At 53.0% G+C, this 15,638-nt stretch overlaps 1 protein-coding gene across 7 annotated transcripts; it reads left to right on the top strand.

Annotated features, from left to right (window-relative positions):
• Positions 1–6,663: 6,663 nt before the first annotated feature.
• On the top strand, positions 6,664–14,218 carry DNAJB2 (DnaJ heat shock protein family (Hsp40) member B2). Of its 7 annotated transcripts, none has more exons than XR_005718958.1 (10): positions 6,664–6,868; positions 7,118–7,219; positions 7,913–8,022; positions 9,091–9,144; positions 9,327–9,449; positions 10,471–10,563; positions 10,770–10,872; positions 11,060–11,130; positions 11,980–13,079; positions 13,288–14,218. XR_005718958.1 is itself a non-coding variant. In XM_040228276.1 (10 exons), exons 2-10 carry the CDS (start codon positions 7,155–7,157, stop codon positions 13,296–13,298), a joined length of 837 nt encoding a protein of 278 aa, XP_040084210.1. In that variant the 5' UTR covers positions 6,664–6,868; positions 7,118–7,154; the 3' UTR covers positions 13,299–14,218. The 7 variants fall into 7 exon arrangements, 5 of the variants coding, with proteins under 5 accessions (XP_040084210.1, XP_040084208.1, XP_040084211.1 ...); XM_040228276.1 differs by having other exon boundaries at positions 11,980–12,186; XM_040228278.1 differs by having other exon boundaries at positions 6,692–6,798; positions 11,980–12,186.
• Positions 14,219–15,638: the final 1,420 nt, after the last annotated feature.

Raw genomic sequence — 15,638 nt, 5'->3', positions numbered from 1 at the left:
CTATGCCACAAGCACAACTTCCCACTGGACGACTGCCCCCAAATCCTTGTGTGTAGACTTTCTGTAATGCCTTCTGGGCTGGAGGGATGGTTTGACTACTGGAGGTCTAGAACTAGGGCAATCCCCACCCCTATTGCAGCCCCAGAGATGCAGGGCCTAGTGTTGTCCTTGGCACTGTCCTCCCTGCAGCCTCCCTTTCCCAGGCTTGAATGCTGGCAAGGAAATCCCAAAGTCGGCAAAGCCAGGAAGCTGCTATCACCCTTAGGGCTGGAAGAGTCAAGGTATGAGATGATGATGCCAGAGCTTTGGAGCCGAGATCACCAGGTGACATCTGGAGCCACAGTAGAGCTACCCAGAGGGAGCAGGAGTGGGGAGGAGGGAGGGGTTTGTCAGGGTCTTCCCTGGTGGACTTAGACGGTAAAGAATCCACCTGCAATGCAGGAGGCACGGGTTTGATCCCTGGGTCAGGAAGATGCCCTGGAGAAGGGAATGGCCACCCACTCCAGTATTCTTGCCTGGAGAATTCCATGGACAGAGGAGCCTGGCGGACTACAATCCCTGGGGTTGGAAAGAGGAGGACTGCTGCTGCTGCAGCTGCTAAGTCACTTCAGTCGTGTCCGACTCTGTGCGACCCCAGAGACCATGACTGAGCAAATAACACTATACCATACCAGAGCCAGGCAGGAGTTACTTTCTGATTTTGAGAGAAAGAGAAATAAACTGGCTTCGCCTTTCCTTACACCCTCAATCTCCAGCCAGTGGTTCCCAGTGGGTGAACGGAGACACACACTAGTTGGTAAGAGAGGACCTAGGAAAAAGGGGGTGCAGCCTGTGAGATACAAACCAGGGCAGGAAAGGTGGGTGATTCCAGAATGAGGTGAATAAAACACTTACCTCCACACACCTGCACCTGGGCCTAGCCCAGGAGGCCACTCAGGTAAAACTGGAAAGGGAGTGACTCTTGCCCTCCCCCATATAGTCCCCCTCACCTGTCCCTGTCGTTCTTGTCTCTTGTCTCAATAATTATCTTGTAATTAGAGGATGGAGGGGTGGCACCACGATGGTGAGAAGTTTAGAGGAGAAAACAGGCACACCCAGCCCAACAGTTTCCTCCATTTTGCAATGATTTTCTCAGAGACAGAAAGGATTCTCGGTGCCTCTCTGAGGATTTCAGCTGACAGGTAAGCTCTGTCCTGGGAAGACAGAGGCCTGCAATTGTGTGTATACTTGTGCGATGGGCTTTGGAGAATCATTTAATTATTCTGAAATCCATTTTGGCTGAATAGCTAGCTCAGCTATATCCTCCAATCTGCTTTTATTGATTTTTTTCCCCCTCTAAAAGGGCTGAATTTCAAATCTCTATCCTGTGTCTTTCTATCAACTGGATTCAAACTTGGGGAGGGAAGAGGGGTTATTTGAGGAGCTTTTAAAACCCAAGAAAAATTGTTGTTGTTTATTAAGCACCTACTATATACTAGGCCCCACATTCATACTATCTTCTTGATTTTTTTAATTAATGAATTTTTATTGGCCACCCATCAAAGCTTATGGGATCTTAGTTCCCTGACCAGGGATTGAACCTGTGCCCCTGCAATAGAAGCATGGAATTCTAACCATGGGATCACCAGGGAATGCCCAATACTACCTTCTTTAATCCTGCTGCTGCTGCTGCTAAGTCGCTTCAGTCGTGTCCAACTCTGTGCGACTGCATAGACGGCAGCCCACCAGGCTCCCCCGTCCCTGGGATTCTCCAGGCAAGAACACTGGAGTGGGTTGCCATTTCCTTCTCTAATGCATGAAAGTGAAAAGTGAAAGTGAACTCGCTCAGTCGTTTCGACTCTTAGCAACCCCATGGACTGCAGCCCACCAGGCTCCTCCGTCCATGGATTTTCCAGGCAAGAGTACTGGAGTGGGGTGCCATTGCCTTCTGAGGTAAATATAATTATCGTACCCACTGGACTGGAAGGTCCATGGGAACAAGGCCTATTCTTCTCTCAGGATCCAGAATGCTGCCTGACACATATTAGATTCTCAAATCTGTTTAATGAATGCCTCCTTTATAGATGTGGTGACACAGGCTTGGAGAAGTCACGTGACTTGCACAAGGCTACTCATCGAGGAAGTGGAGGAGCGGGGATTGAAACCTGGGTCAGTCTGGCCAAAACTGCTGCCTCCTCTTCCTCGGTGTTCTCTCCTCCTGCCTGCAATAGATAGGGGCACCCCTCCAGACGTCACCTCGTCTAGACCTGCCAGGTCCCTGGTGCCCAGACAGTGACTCAGTTGCCTCGAAGGCAGGGAGGGGGTGACGCTTGACACTCCCTTGGCCGGGCACTGTGGGAGAGGCGAGGGGGGGCCGGTGCAGGGACTCAGCTTCCAGGGCTGAACAAGGGCCAAGGCGTCTCTGGGGCCAAGCTTCAAAAGCTCCCCACAACTGACCTCCAATAGGTGAGGAAAGGCCCTGAGAAAGGTGAGGTCCTCACCTGGCAACATGGCTGGGCATCCACAGAGGTGGCCAGGCTCCCCTCCTGATGGCTGTACCAGCCAGCCCATTCTGGGTAGTTGGAGGACCACCTCCTCTCAGATCTGGTGAGGTCTCCCAATTAGTAACTCTGTGGGCAAGCTCTGGCAGGCTTAGGTTGGGCTGGGTGTGGCTGTGGGAGGTGGCAACCCAGATCTCCATGGAGTAGCTGGGAGCACCCATCTAGCCCGGCTCCTGAGGACTCCCTCAGTGCAGGGGAATGCTTTCATCCCTGAGGCTTCTAAAGCCAGGGTACAATTACCTCCTGCAGGCAGACACAAGAGACGGAGCCCCAACTTTGGATTCCACCCAACACATTTCCTCCCTTACCTTTGATGTGTCAGGAACATGCCTGCCTCCAAAGTTGCATTCCCTTCTAGCCCCCCTCCTCTTCTTGCCTGTTGCCATTCCTTGCAGTTTAGGCCACAGTCACCCAGGACCTGTCCAGCTCCGAGGCTCTCCTTCCTCTAGAGCCCCTTCTGTCTCTATTGCTCAGGCGATACTTGGCATGCATCACCTTGCAGCGTAGCACTCAGCTCCTTTCTGATATCCCATTTCCCCAACTAGATTTTAAAAGATTACATGCGTATTTGACCAGTTATTATATACACACACTTCAGAATTCAAAAGGTACCAAAGAGATTGACAAACAGCAAAAATAAGTCCCCTTCATTTATTCCCCTCTTGGCAGCCATCATTGTTCATGTTTTTTGTTATTACAGTATTTCCTTCCAGACTGCTGAAGTGTGCACACTAATGTATACTAATGTGTGTACACATTTAAATATACTTTGCTCTACATCTTGTTTTTTCACTTAACAATAACATAGCATTACATATAGATATGCCTCATTCTTTTTGGTGACAATATAGTATTCCATAGTGCATTTTATCATTACTTATTTAACCAGTCTGCTATTAATGGTGTAGTATTTAGGTTATTTCTAATTCTTTGCTATTGAAAAGAATGCTGCAACACTTGCACATACTTTTTTGCATATATGTACAACTACAGATTACTATAATTGGCATTACTGGGTCAAAGGGCACACACCTTTAATTTTGATATATACCTCACACTGCTCTCTTTAAAAATTATATCCAAATTACCTCTCCCACTACCAATGTATGAGACCGCCTGTGCTCACAGTCTTGCCCATATAACATACACCTTTTGATCTGCATCAATCATCTGAGAAGTGAAAGTATTTTCTTGCAGCTTTCCTTTATAATTTTCTTACTATGAATGAGATTGAACAGATTTCCATATTTAAAAGCCAGTATTTTCTCTTCTGTGAACTGGCTTTTCTGTGCCCTTTGCCCATTTAAAAATTACATTGCTTGTCTTTGCTCATAAGTTTATTGGAATCCTTTGTGAACAAAGGAAATTAACCCTTTGCTTGCTACTTGTGTTCCACATAATTCCCCTCAGCTGTCATTGGCCTGTGCCCCAACAAGGTTTTCATTCCTTCAGTACAGGGACTGAAACTTATATTTCTCTATATTCCTAGTCTTAACATAATACCACATACATGGTAAGTGCTAGACAAAAGTCTGTTGAGATAAGAGAAGTAAAAAGAAAGAGATTTGGAAGACTTTGGAGTGACCTAAACTAATCAAGAAAAGCTATGACAAACCTAGACAGCATGTTAAAAAGCAGGGACATTACTTTGCTAGGTCCATCTAGTCAAAACTATGGTTTTTCCAGTAGTCATGTATGGATGTGAGAGTTGGACTATAAAGAAAGCTGAGCACCAAAGAACTGATGCCTTTGAACTGTGGAGAAGACTCTTGCGAGTCCCTTGGACTGCAAGGAGATCACACTAGTCAATCCTAAAGGAAATCAGTCCTGAATATTCACTGGAAGGACTGATGCTGAAGCTGAAACTACAATACTTTGGCCACCTGATGTGAAGAACTGACCTATTTGAAAAGATCCTGATGCTGGGAAAGATTTTTAAAAAGTTGGAGGAGAAGGGGACGACAGAGGATGAGATGGTTGGATGGCATCACCAACTCGATGGACTTGAGTTTGAGCAAGCTCTGGGAGTTGGTGATGGACAGGGAAGCCTGGCGTGCTGCAGTCCATGGGGTTGCAAAGAGTTGGACACGACTGACTGACTGAACTGACTGAACCTAATCGATTCCTTCCTCTTATACCAAGGTCAGTCAAGACTGGAAACAGTAGAAGCTCTGGCAAAAAAAACAAACAAACAGGAAATCATCCACCCAATCCCACCCCCACCCAACACACACACACACACACACACACACACACACACACACAACTGGAGAGATACTGGGTAGCATACAGAATCGATACAAGGGCTGCCAAACAAGACTCTGCAAACAGGTAGCCATCAAGGGAAGTTGGGCAGTCTGTACCACAGTCAAGGTCAGGGCACGGGACAGACTGCCTAAAAGACCGCTGTCCCCTCCATTCACTGCAGAGAGGCCTCCTCCCACCCAGGCATTGAGGTTGACATTCCCTCCTCCAGACACTAGAGGCCACTGCTGGCTCTGCCGCCACCATTGTAGAAATGAATTCTCAACTGCCCCTGCTTCTCTGTGACTTGTTCCAGATTCCAGATTCCCAGTTGGCCCTCCCGACTGGCAGAATGTCTGGCTTTTGCCTGCACCCTTGGAGCCAGGGAGTCTGGGAGAGCAAGTGTCAGGTTTTGTGGCAGGTAGTGGCCTGCTTCCCATCGAAGCCTACACAGTGGGAATTCGCCAGGTGTAGGTAGGTAGGAGGCTCAGAGACTGTGAGCAGCCAGGAAAACCGGACAAATGCACTCCAGGCTCTGCTTTCATGTCTGGCTCAAGCCCTTCTCTTTGATGAAAGCATTTCTGGGTCACCCAGCTTAAAATACTGGACTCACATAACCATTATTGTTCAGCCTGTAATGATGCCAGAGTTTTTGTACTAAGAGCCTGTGCTGTGTGCTTAGTAGTGTCTGACTCTTTGAGACCCCATGGACTGTATAACCTGCCAGCTCCTCTGTCTATGGAATTTTCCAGGCAAGAATACTGGAGTGGGTTGCCATTTCCTACTCCAGAGGATCTTCCCAACCCAGGGATCAAACCTGCATCTCTTGTGTCTCCTGCATTTGAAGGCGGATTCTTTCCCACTTGTACGACCTATTCACTATACCTCATGTGACTTTCAAAGAGCCCTAGGCATTACCTATATTTAGGGAGGAAAAAACGAGTCCTTAGAAGTTTTCCTGTCACACAGTAGCACCAGGTTGCAAACCCAGGTCTGTCTGTTTCCAAAGCCTTGAGGTTTCCCAGTGGTCTATACTGCTGGGCTGGTATCTTAGGTTGGAGCTCTGTGAAGTTAGGGACTGGGCCACAGTCTTCTTTTTACATCCTGGCAGCATCTACAATATATAAGATGCTCAATTAATGTTTGTGGATTGGCCTGGATAGCAAGTGGAAGCCAGTTCTAGAAGGTTCTCTCAATTTCCCATGAGGCCATGGGCTAGAAATCACCTTAAAGTGGAAGAGATCTACTCAGGATCAGTTTGGAAAGAGAAACCTCGAATCTGGGGAATTTCCTCTCTTTCTGCCCTCCACCCCAAATGTGTCCAATGTGTCATAACAACATGTTCCCATCTGTTCATTATTTAATCATCCAACGGATTATTTTTGAATCCCACTAACTGTCCTTAATACTCTAGTGAGAGAGAAAAAAAAGGACATAATCTCTGCCCTCCGAAACTGCCATTCTAGTGGGGGAGGTGAATGTCAGTCAAATAAACAAATGCTAATCTGTATCTCTGACCAGTGTGAGGAAATATGCCAAGAACAGCTATGAGAGGCAGGTCTGACCTACTCAGGGAAATCAGGCGGCCTTTTTTGACGATGGGGCTGGAGCAGGGATCTGAAAGAAAGGGGAGGATTTAGGCCGCGAGGGGAGTCTGTGAGCCCTTGAGGTGGCGATTTTCCCCGGGTCACCGAGCCTGTCTGTAGGAAGGCCACAGAGGGGCCAGTGGCTGGGCGGCTTGTTTGTTGGCGAATGCGTCACGCTTGAATGGAACCTGCCGCTGTCTCCCAGCTCCCATCTGGGGATGACGTTGTCCTGGTGCAAGCCCAAAATAGCCGGCTCCGCCTCCATCTCCCGGCAGCCCCTGCAGCAGCACGCCCCCCAGTCCACCCCTGAGGTGACAGGCCGAGCCGGCCTCCTCTGGGTCTCTAGTAGTTTCCGTGCCGCTGACGCACGCTTGCGCGCACAGCTGGGCCGGCCGCGTCCTACGCAGCAGCCGCGAGCCGGGCAGCCGGTGCCAGACGGTTCCCGGAGGGGGGCAGGGGCGGGGTGCTGCAGGAGGCCAGGGACTCCTGGCGGAGGAGGTGCGGGCGGGGGGCCCCGGTCAGGCTGGGGGGCCCTTGGCGTTTGCTGGCTGCGATAGGGCGCTCCGGCTCTGAGTCCCGAGATAGCCGGTGGCACCCGCCTGCCAGGGCCGATAAGGCTGCCGGAGGGAGTCTAGTCACCGGCCGCGAGGAGAGCCAGCGGGCTCTGCTGCCCCCTGCGGGGGTCTCCAGCCCCAGGGAGGGGCTCTCGGTTCTTTCGGGTCTGACTCTACCTTCTCTACCCCGCAGCCCCCAAGGAGACCCTCCTGACGACTAACGAGTTGCCATGGCATCCTACTACGAGATCCTAGACGTACCTCGAAGTGCGTCCGCTGATGACATCAAAAAGGCGTAAGTGCCTCCGCTGTGCATCAGAAAGCCACTCACCCCACCCCACCCCGCCACCACCACCCCGGGGCCCTTCAGAGGCAGTGCGGAGAGAGCCAGGTCCTTAGAAAAGACTGGGGTGGGGTGGGAGGCTTCCTCAGAGAGTGACCCCCTGTAGGGAGGAAGGAAACCCCTGGATGAATAGGGGAAAATGTGTAGCGAGAAGATCTGTTTACGAGCTGCAGTGTGGGCTCTTTTTCCAGGGCACCCTCCCGTCCTTTCTTTCCCTCAGTCTTCACTCCTACCCCATCCCCCAGCCTCTTAAGTGTGGGGTTTCTGAGCATGCAGTGCAGACATGCTCAAGCACTGAGACCAGGAGGGACCAGCGGCCTCCGTACCCTCCATGGACACATGTACCTACCGTCCTTTGCAACCCCAGACCAAGCTAGCCCCAAGGAGGGGTTAGGGCTGGGACTTTCTCACTCTCAGGTTATCATCTGCTGATACAAGTATGTAGTCCCAGCACTGGCTGCAGAGGGAAGAGAGAGGGACTCCATTAAAACACTGCTGCAGAGGCAGCCCTAGCCGCTGGGACTGACCCGGATCTGAGTGGTGGAAGGGCTATGGTGGACTAACAGGAAATGGGTCATTGTGTTTCCTGGTGGGAAGTCCCTGCCTTTGTCCCCTGACCCTCCCTTCTGAACCCACTTCCTGCAGGTATAGGAAGAAGGCATTACAGTGGCACCCAGACAAGAACCCAGATAATAAAGAGTTTGCTGAGAAGAAGTTCAAGGAGGTGGCCGAGGCGTATGAAGTGCTGTCCGACAGTAAGGGCCAGGGTCAGGGGTCAGGGCAGGCCAGCACCTGTCATTCCAACTTCATGCCCATCACATTGCTTCCCAAAGCCACGCTGCCAGCACCCTCATCACCTCCATGCCTCTTTCAACCTGGCAGTTAAGTGCTCCTCTCTCACAGGGACTCTGGAATTCTTTGTTTCAATTCAGAGGAGCACCTACTGTGTGCCAAGCACCCTTTTATTTTTCCCCTTATTTCCTGTCTCAGTGTCTGTTCCCCAGGGTCTGATAGTTGCGGCATAGGTCCTGATAAGGGGAAAGAAGCAAGGCAGGGAACCAAGGTATGCTGAGCCTTCTCTGAGCCAGGCCTTAGGGGGTGTAATCTCCATGAGTCTTCATAGCCATTCTTCAAGACAGGATTTATCCCATTTGTCAGACAAGAAAAACTGAGGCTGAGAGAAGTGAGTAACTTGCTCAAGGAATATGACTCCAGGTCTTTCATTCATTAATTCAAAAAATATTTACTGAGTACTTAAGGTACCAGGCTCTTGTTGGGCAGAGGAACAGTGAAGGACAAACAGGCTATGTCCTTGCCCTGATGGGTTTATCATAGTCTGGTCAGGAAGGATGGACGTTAACCAAGTAAACGCAGAGACAAGGTTACGCTAAAGGAATAATAGGGTGATGTGATAGGGAATAGGGAATCACAGGCACCAACTTTTGTTAGGTAGTCACGGAAGGTCTCTCTGTGACATTTAGGTTAAAGCCCTGATTAATGATAACACAGTTATCATTAGTTAACATTTATGAAGCACTGAGTGTCAGGGACTATGCTAGGCAGTTTAGGTGGATTATCTCATTTAATCCTTGCAGCTATGAGGTCGGTGCTGTTATTGTGTCCATTATACAGATGGGAAGGACCCCTTGTGTGAAGGGCTGAGCTGCTGCTAAAACCATGGCCATGTTCATGTCCCCTGTTCACCCTCCTGCCCCCCAAGTGTCAGTCTCTGGACAGTCTTCAGAGGGGCCTAGCCTGGAAGTTGGGGGAGTGGTGGCCGTCATCCCAGAGGGAGGGAGAAATGATCCAGTCTCTCTTTTCAGAGCGTAAGCGTGAGATCTATGACCTCTATGGCCGGGAAGGGCTGACTGGGGCAGGTAGGTGGAGTGGGGACACCCCGGGACAGAAGTGGGTCAGGGAGGAGCAGGGAGGCCAGTCTTCTGCAGTGGATTCTTGCTCTCACTCCAGGCTCCTGGAGTCTCCGAGCCTCGGGTGGGGTCCCCTCACTCAGGGCAAGGTGCCTGCCCTGAGCCCTCTCCCCATGCTGCCTTTCCTCCAGGAACCGGCCCGTCTCGCACGGAAGCTGGTAGTGGCGGGCCTGGCTTCACCTTCACCTTCCGCAGCCCGGAGGAGGTCTTCCGGGAGTTCTTCGGGAGCGGAGACCCTTTTGCAGAGCTCTTTGGTGAGTAGACTTGGTGGGCGTCTGACGAGCTGGACTTCTCCCTCCAGGTCTGCCCTCCATCAGCTGGGAGGCCTTAGGCAGGAGGCTGAGAGGGAAACAGAATTCCACAGACAGAAGACTTTGTGGGGGTGGATCCAAGTGAGCGCTGGGACAGAACCTCACACATGCCAGAACCCACGTGACCCTATAGTGACACTTCAGAGACTTGCCTTACATAAATGATAACAACAGTAATTCATTGTTAAACCTCCACAGTGACAGCCATGAAAGCAAGACTCAGAACATCATGGGACCAGCGATAATGCCATTACAAACAACAACAGATGCTACCTGTTTGAATGGATAACTTTATACCCACTTAGAGATGAGAGAACTGAGGCACATTCAAATAACTTGCTTAGAGTCACACAGCAGATGGCAGAGCGGAGACTTGTAGCTGTGTCTGCCTGACATCACACCAGGCTTATGCCTAAAACTGAAGGAGGTGTTCCTTCTGCCTGTCTTCCTTTATTTACAGTGGCCGCAATTGACCAGGGAACTTTATCATATATAATACTAAAAATGAATTTGATTTATAAGTCAGTCCAAGCCGAAATGTACCCAGTTGCTTAGCAGCTTCTATTTCAAGACTAAGATTAAGCAGGGTTCAGGGTCTTCTTCTTTTGGAGAAGGAAATGGCACCCCACTCCAGTACTCCTGCCTGGTGAATCCCAGGGACGGGGGAGCCTGGTGGGCTGCCCTCTATGCAGTCACACAGAGTCGGACATGACTGAAGTGACTTAGCAGCAGCAGCAGCAGCAGCAGGGTCTTCTTTGGTGGTCCAGTGGCTTAAGACTTAGTGCTCCCAATGCAGGGGACAGGTTCAATCCCTGGTCAGGGAACTAAATCCCACATGCCATAACTTACACCCAATGCAGACAAATAAATATTAAAAAAAAAAAAAAGAACAGGGTTCACACATTCTGGGGGGCAGGGGAGGATCTTTTCACCAGATGATGGTTCATCTGCTTACTCATTGCAGATGACCTGGGCCCCTTCTCAGAGCTTCAGAACCGGGGTTCCCGACACTCGGGCCCTTTCTTCACCTTCTCTTCCTCCTTCCCTGGGCACTCTGGTAAGTGCCATTCTTTCCCATGCCTGCAAACGTTTGGAGTCCTGGAGCCCCTCACCTCAGCTCGTTGTTCTCCCACGCCTTCTCTCTCATGTCTCCAGAGCCCTGCCTCACAGAGGTTTCCGGCCCTTTGTGAGCACAGCCTGCCTGCCGGGTGCAGCCTCTGTCTAATGCCCCCTCCTCCCCCACCCCCCTTATCCCGATGCCAGATTTCTCCTCCTCGTCTTTCTCCTTCAGTCCTGGGGCTGGTGCTTTTCGCTCCGTCTCTACGTCCACCACCTTTGTCCAAGGACGCCGCATCACCACACGCAGGTGAGGGCTTCTTCTGGGACCATGCCAGGGCTGAAGGGTGAAGTGGCAGTGGGGGGCTGCAGACGACTTAAGAGGCAGCTCCCTGAGGGCAGAGCCCAGTACGTCTTATCCAGTGCAGTGAGGAGCCCGGACAGACTCCCGCAGGATTCAGGCCTGCCTGCCTAGTGAACCGTGCTGTCTCCCACAGGATCATGGAGAACGGGCAGGAGCGGGTAGAAGTGGAGGAGGATGGGCAGCTGAAGTCCGTCACGATCAATGGTGAGGAAGGGCCCTGCCACCGATCCCTGGCAGGAAGCTGGAGGCCCCAGAGCCCCCTCCCCAACCTACTCCTCTCTGAACACCCCTGGGCCAGGGAGGCCAGACTGGCAGGATCAGAGATGGTGATCCCGGGGCGGGGGGCGGTGGGGTTGCCGGGACACAGAATCGTGGGCTCTCAGAGGGCCCGCTAGTCACCATTGTCATGAGTTGGGATGCCTGGAGTTTGCAGAGCACCTGACTAGTTTCAAAGCCCTTGCACACACACCACCATATCCCCAATATTCTTACAAGAACCAGGGGAAAGCAGGGCAGTTTGCACTCGCCCTACTTTTCATTTGCAGAGACGGAGCCTGAGCATAGCTAAACGGTCCTAACTCCTGGGTAGCCCCATGCCCGAGGCTTTGACCTACTTAGTGAAGGGTGAAGCCAGAAATGATACTACAGGATGCAGGGTTCCTGGGGCTGACCTCTTCTTCCCACAGTGCCCCGCGGTACAGGATGGTCATCCTTTGGTGCCCGCTGACTCTGGGAGCTCTGTGTGCTAATAAGGGCATTTTGCAAGGTGTCTTATTTAATCACTGGAACCATTTGACGGTGTAGGCACTCTTGTCATTCCCATTTTATGGATGAGGAAAGGGAGGCTTAGGGAGATTGAGCAGTTTGCCCAAAGAGACAGCTTGTATCTGCTGAAGCTGAATAACTGGCCATGCTCATAACCATGTAGGTTTCAAAATGCATGCATCCCCACTTCCAAAGGAGGAGCTGAGAGTGGCCAGAGTGCATGAGGCCACCTGGTAGGCTTCCCGAGGCCTGGATCAAAGGGCCTCATGGTGGCCGTGACTCCTGCAGGTATCCCAGATGACCTGGCCCTGGGCTTGGAGCTGAGCCGTCGTGAGCAGCAGCAGTCTGTCACCTCCAGGTCAGGGGCCACGCAGGTCCGGCAGACCCCTGTGTCACAACCCCTCGACGGCAGCCTCTCTGAGGAGGATGAGGACCTGCAGCTTGCCATGGCCTACAGCCTGTCAGAGATGGAGGCATCTGGGAAGAAACCGGCAGGTGGGCGGGGGGCACAGCGACGACGGCAGGGGCAGCCCAAGGCCCAGAACCACGATCCAGGCGTGCGGGAGCCCCATGAGGGTGCAAGGGGTGACACAGCCAAGCCAAGCCCCTCTCCGGAGGAGAAGGCCACTCGCTGCCTCATCCTCTGATCACCAGGCCCAGCCCACCCGATTCAGGGGGACTGGGAGTCCTGGTCAGAGAAGGGCATGGCCTGAGTTGCAGGAGCCCCTGTCTGCCTCGGCGCACCCTCCCCAGGCCCAGCCCTCCCTCCAGCGTGGATTTGCTGTGCTCAGCCCACGGCTGATAGGTCCCTGGTGGAGTCCACGGTGGGGGGACCTCAGGGCAGCGGGAGGGCCTGAGGAGCCAGGGTGAACTTAATTCTTATTAGACGGGGAGTTTCTAAGGGGCATTGTGGCTTGGGTTGGGCCTTTCATGCCCAGGCCTTCTGCCACCTGTGTTGCTGAATGATGTCAAGGAAGGAGGACTTGGCCTGAGGTTCTCTGAGCCAGAGTGGGCAGCCACAGCTCTCCTGGTCGGCTGCAGACACCCCCACCCCAGTTTCCGTGCGCAGTGTTGAGCTCTGACGTCTCTGTTGCTTCCCTCCTGGTGCTGCTTCTCCTCCCTCGCACTCTTCTCTCTGCAATTCCCTGCGGGCTACATCGCTTGCTTTCACTGCCTCCTGCCTGGCTGGGACTCCCTTCTTCCTTTTCCCCAGAAAGCCTCTTTGTGGCGAGGAAGATGCTGTGGCCCGCAGGGCCATAAGGTCTTCCGGGGAGGCTAGCTGGGTGGGGCGGGAGCCTCTCGGCCCGTCCAGATTCAGAACCGGAGCCTACTCCTCCTCCCTTCCTCTTGCTGCCTCAGCCTGCCCCCAGCCTCCGGACTAGCCAGAGGTGAGGCCGGCTAACCCTGGAGAGGGGGGATAGGGCCAGGGTGCCCCAGGAGGGAGGTCTAGGAGGGACCGCATCCCATCCTCCCGCACCATGCACCAGGGCTCAGGGAGAGGCCACAGGGCTAGCCCAGGGCTGCATGCTTAGCTCTGCCCTCCACAGCTTGCCGCTGATCCTCTCTCCTGTCACCCCACCCCTGCTCTCTCCCCAGATGTGTTCTGAGCTGGATGTCCAGGACCCAGAGTTGCTGCACAGTTCCAACAGGACAGCGCCCAACCCTGTGCACTGGGAGGGGACCCTCCATCCCTCTCGCTCACCCGTGCTGAGCATAGAGCTGGGCCTGGGTGGTGGGCGGGGGCCGGGTGGGAGGTAGGCTTAGCCTGTAAATGCTTCCCAGGGTGTTTGGTGCTGTTTCCTGGGGACTACAAGTCCCAGAATGCAACGCACCTCGCCTTCTTTCTGTTAGATCATGCTTGGGGGAAGTGGTGCGCAGTTAACGGAGCTGTGCATCTTGGGATATGTAGTTCCAGCTCTGGTCGGCCTGTTAACTCGTCGTGAGATGGGGACATCTTGTCATTTGATTTGTCCCTGGCAGGCGTGGCAAGAATGTGGATGAAGGGGGAATGTGAGCTTCGTTTCCCCTGATACCTCTTGCTAGCGCTGGGGTTAGAGTGTACAAATCAAGGCCCCGAGGCATCTGGGAGAGGTTATTTTCCTGTGGGCAGTCCTGGGATCTGAGAATGAGCCAGGGCGGATTGGCTGAGCAGGGCGTGGTCTCACAAGGGCTGATGGGCATGGGCTGGTGAGAGCTTGGAAGGTGGAAGGCCACCCTAGTGCTCTGGGGTGAGAGTGTGAGTGTGTGTGGCTGGAATCAGCGTGTGATGGGTGCGCCGGGCATGCTGCTGCTTGTATGGCTTCTTTGGCCTCTGACCCTGCTGCCCATTCTTTCTCTCCAACACCACAGAAACTGCCTCTCCTCCTCCCTCCCTGGGGAGCCCGGTGGCTGGGGAGGGAAGTGGTGGAGCCGGGGTGTTGCCAGCCCCTGTGCCGTTGAGTCTCAGTGACCTATCAAAGCCAGCTGGGCTGAGCTCAGACCAAGAGGGAAACACTGGAAGTCAATAAAGCTGAGTTTTGAGAGCTTAGTGGTGTGCTGTGTCCTGTGTGCTTCCTTCCCGCCAGCCAACCCTGCGGGGCCAGCGGGTGACACACCTCCCTTTATTTCTCAGGCATCCAGAGGTCGCAGGCCTTCCCAGCTGACAGCAGAAGTCCCCTCTTTGACCAGGCGGCCCTCCCCTAATATGGTGTGGAATCCCAGGCTGTGCTCACATGCCTCACCTCTGGGGGCCCCGCACTGGGCTTTCACAGGCAGCTATTGTTCTCCGAATGCAGGACCCCACCACCCAACTACTGCAGGGTCTGCAAGCACAGCTAGGACCAGATCTGACTGGACTGAAAGCTGAGGCCAACAGAAAGCCAGAAACGTGGTGAAACACCTCTAAAAACCTCCTCCCGAGGCCCAGAGACTGAGTACCTCCTCCACAGGTCCTCTTAGCTTATGGCTAGCATCCAGGGTCAGAAGCCTGCCTCTCTCACATGGAGTAGCGTAAGTCTGCCCCACGCAGGGTCCAGGGCCCAGGGAGGTGAAAACTAGGTACCTCCCCCATCCTGTCTCTTAAGACACCTGCAGAGAGACCCTCCCAGCCACGGGACAAGCACTTTTCCATCGTCATGCAGGCCAGTGTGGTTCGCCTCCAACTCTCTCTTCCATTCAGGGGTAAGCCCTGGGCTTCATCCTCAATAGCCAAAGGACCTATATTGTATTTTCCTCAAAACAAGGAAGCAGCATGCCCTGAAAGGAATTTCAAGCCTCTGTCTTGAGAGAGAGAGAATCTTTGGAAGTTTCTGCCCACTTCCAGCCTTTGCGATGACCAACAGTGGTGTTGTGCTGCAGCAGAGCACAGGTGAAGGGTGGGGGGCCAGAGGTCCACTCACTGTCCCTTCACTCTCTGAGCAGGACAGGTGGTACTTGCCCATCTTTGATGTGGGGGCCTGAGCCTTGGGCTTCCCTGGAGGCTCAGACTGTAAAGAATCTTGCCTGCAATGCAGGAGACACGGGTTTGATCCCTGGGTCAGGAAGATCCCCTGGAGAAGGAAATGGCAACCCACTCCAGTATTCTTGCCTGGAAAATCCCATGGACAGAGGAGCCTGGTGGGCTACAGTCCATGGGGGTGCGAAGAGCTGGAAAAGACTGTGACCAACACTTTCACTTTCTGAGCCTTGGCAAGGTGAGGTGGCCCTAATTAATTCCTGAGAAGCTCCAGGCTCAAGGCTTTTTTTGCCTCATTTCTATGTGTACCACTGTTGTCCAAGGAACACGCGGATGGAGTTTCCTCTGAGGCCATACAGAGTGGGGGCATTCTGGGGGAATGGGGAGAAAGGCCCTTTGCCCCCAGGTGAATGAATATTGTGACATCTCACAGGCCTAGTCTGTGAGTCGTTACCAGCGTTTAGCTAATTCTGCTTAAGCTGTGGTGAGCACTTGGCCTGTATCACCTCATTTA

Source organism: Oryx dammah, unplaced genomic scaffold (genome assembly GCF_014754425.2).
Source record: "Oryx dammah isolate SB20612 unplaced genomic scaffold, SCBI_Odam_1.1 HiC_scaffold_27, whole genome shotgun sequence".
NCBI classification, from domain to species: domain Eukaryota; kingdom Metazoa; phylum Chordata; class Mammalia; order Artiodactyla; family Bovidae; genus Oryx; species Oryx dammah.
This window is presented reverse-complemented; position numbering and strand designations above follow the sequence as displayed.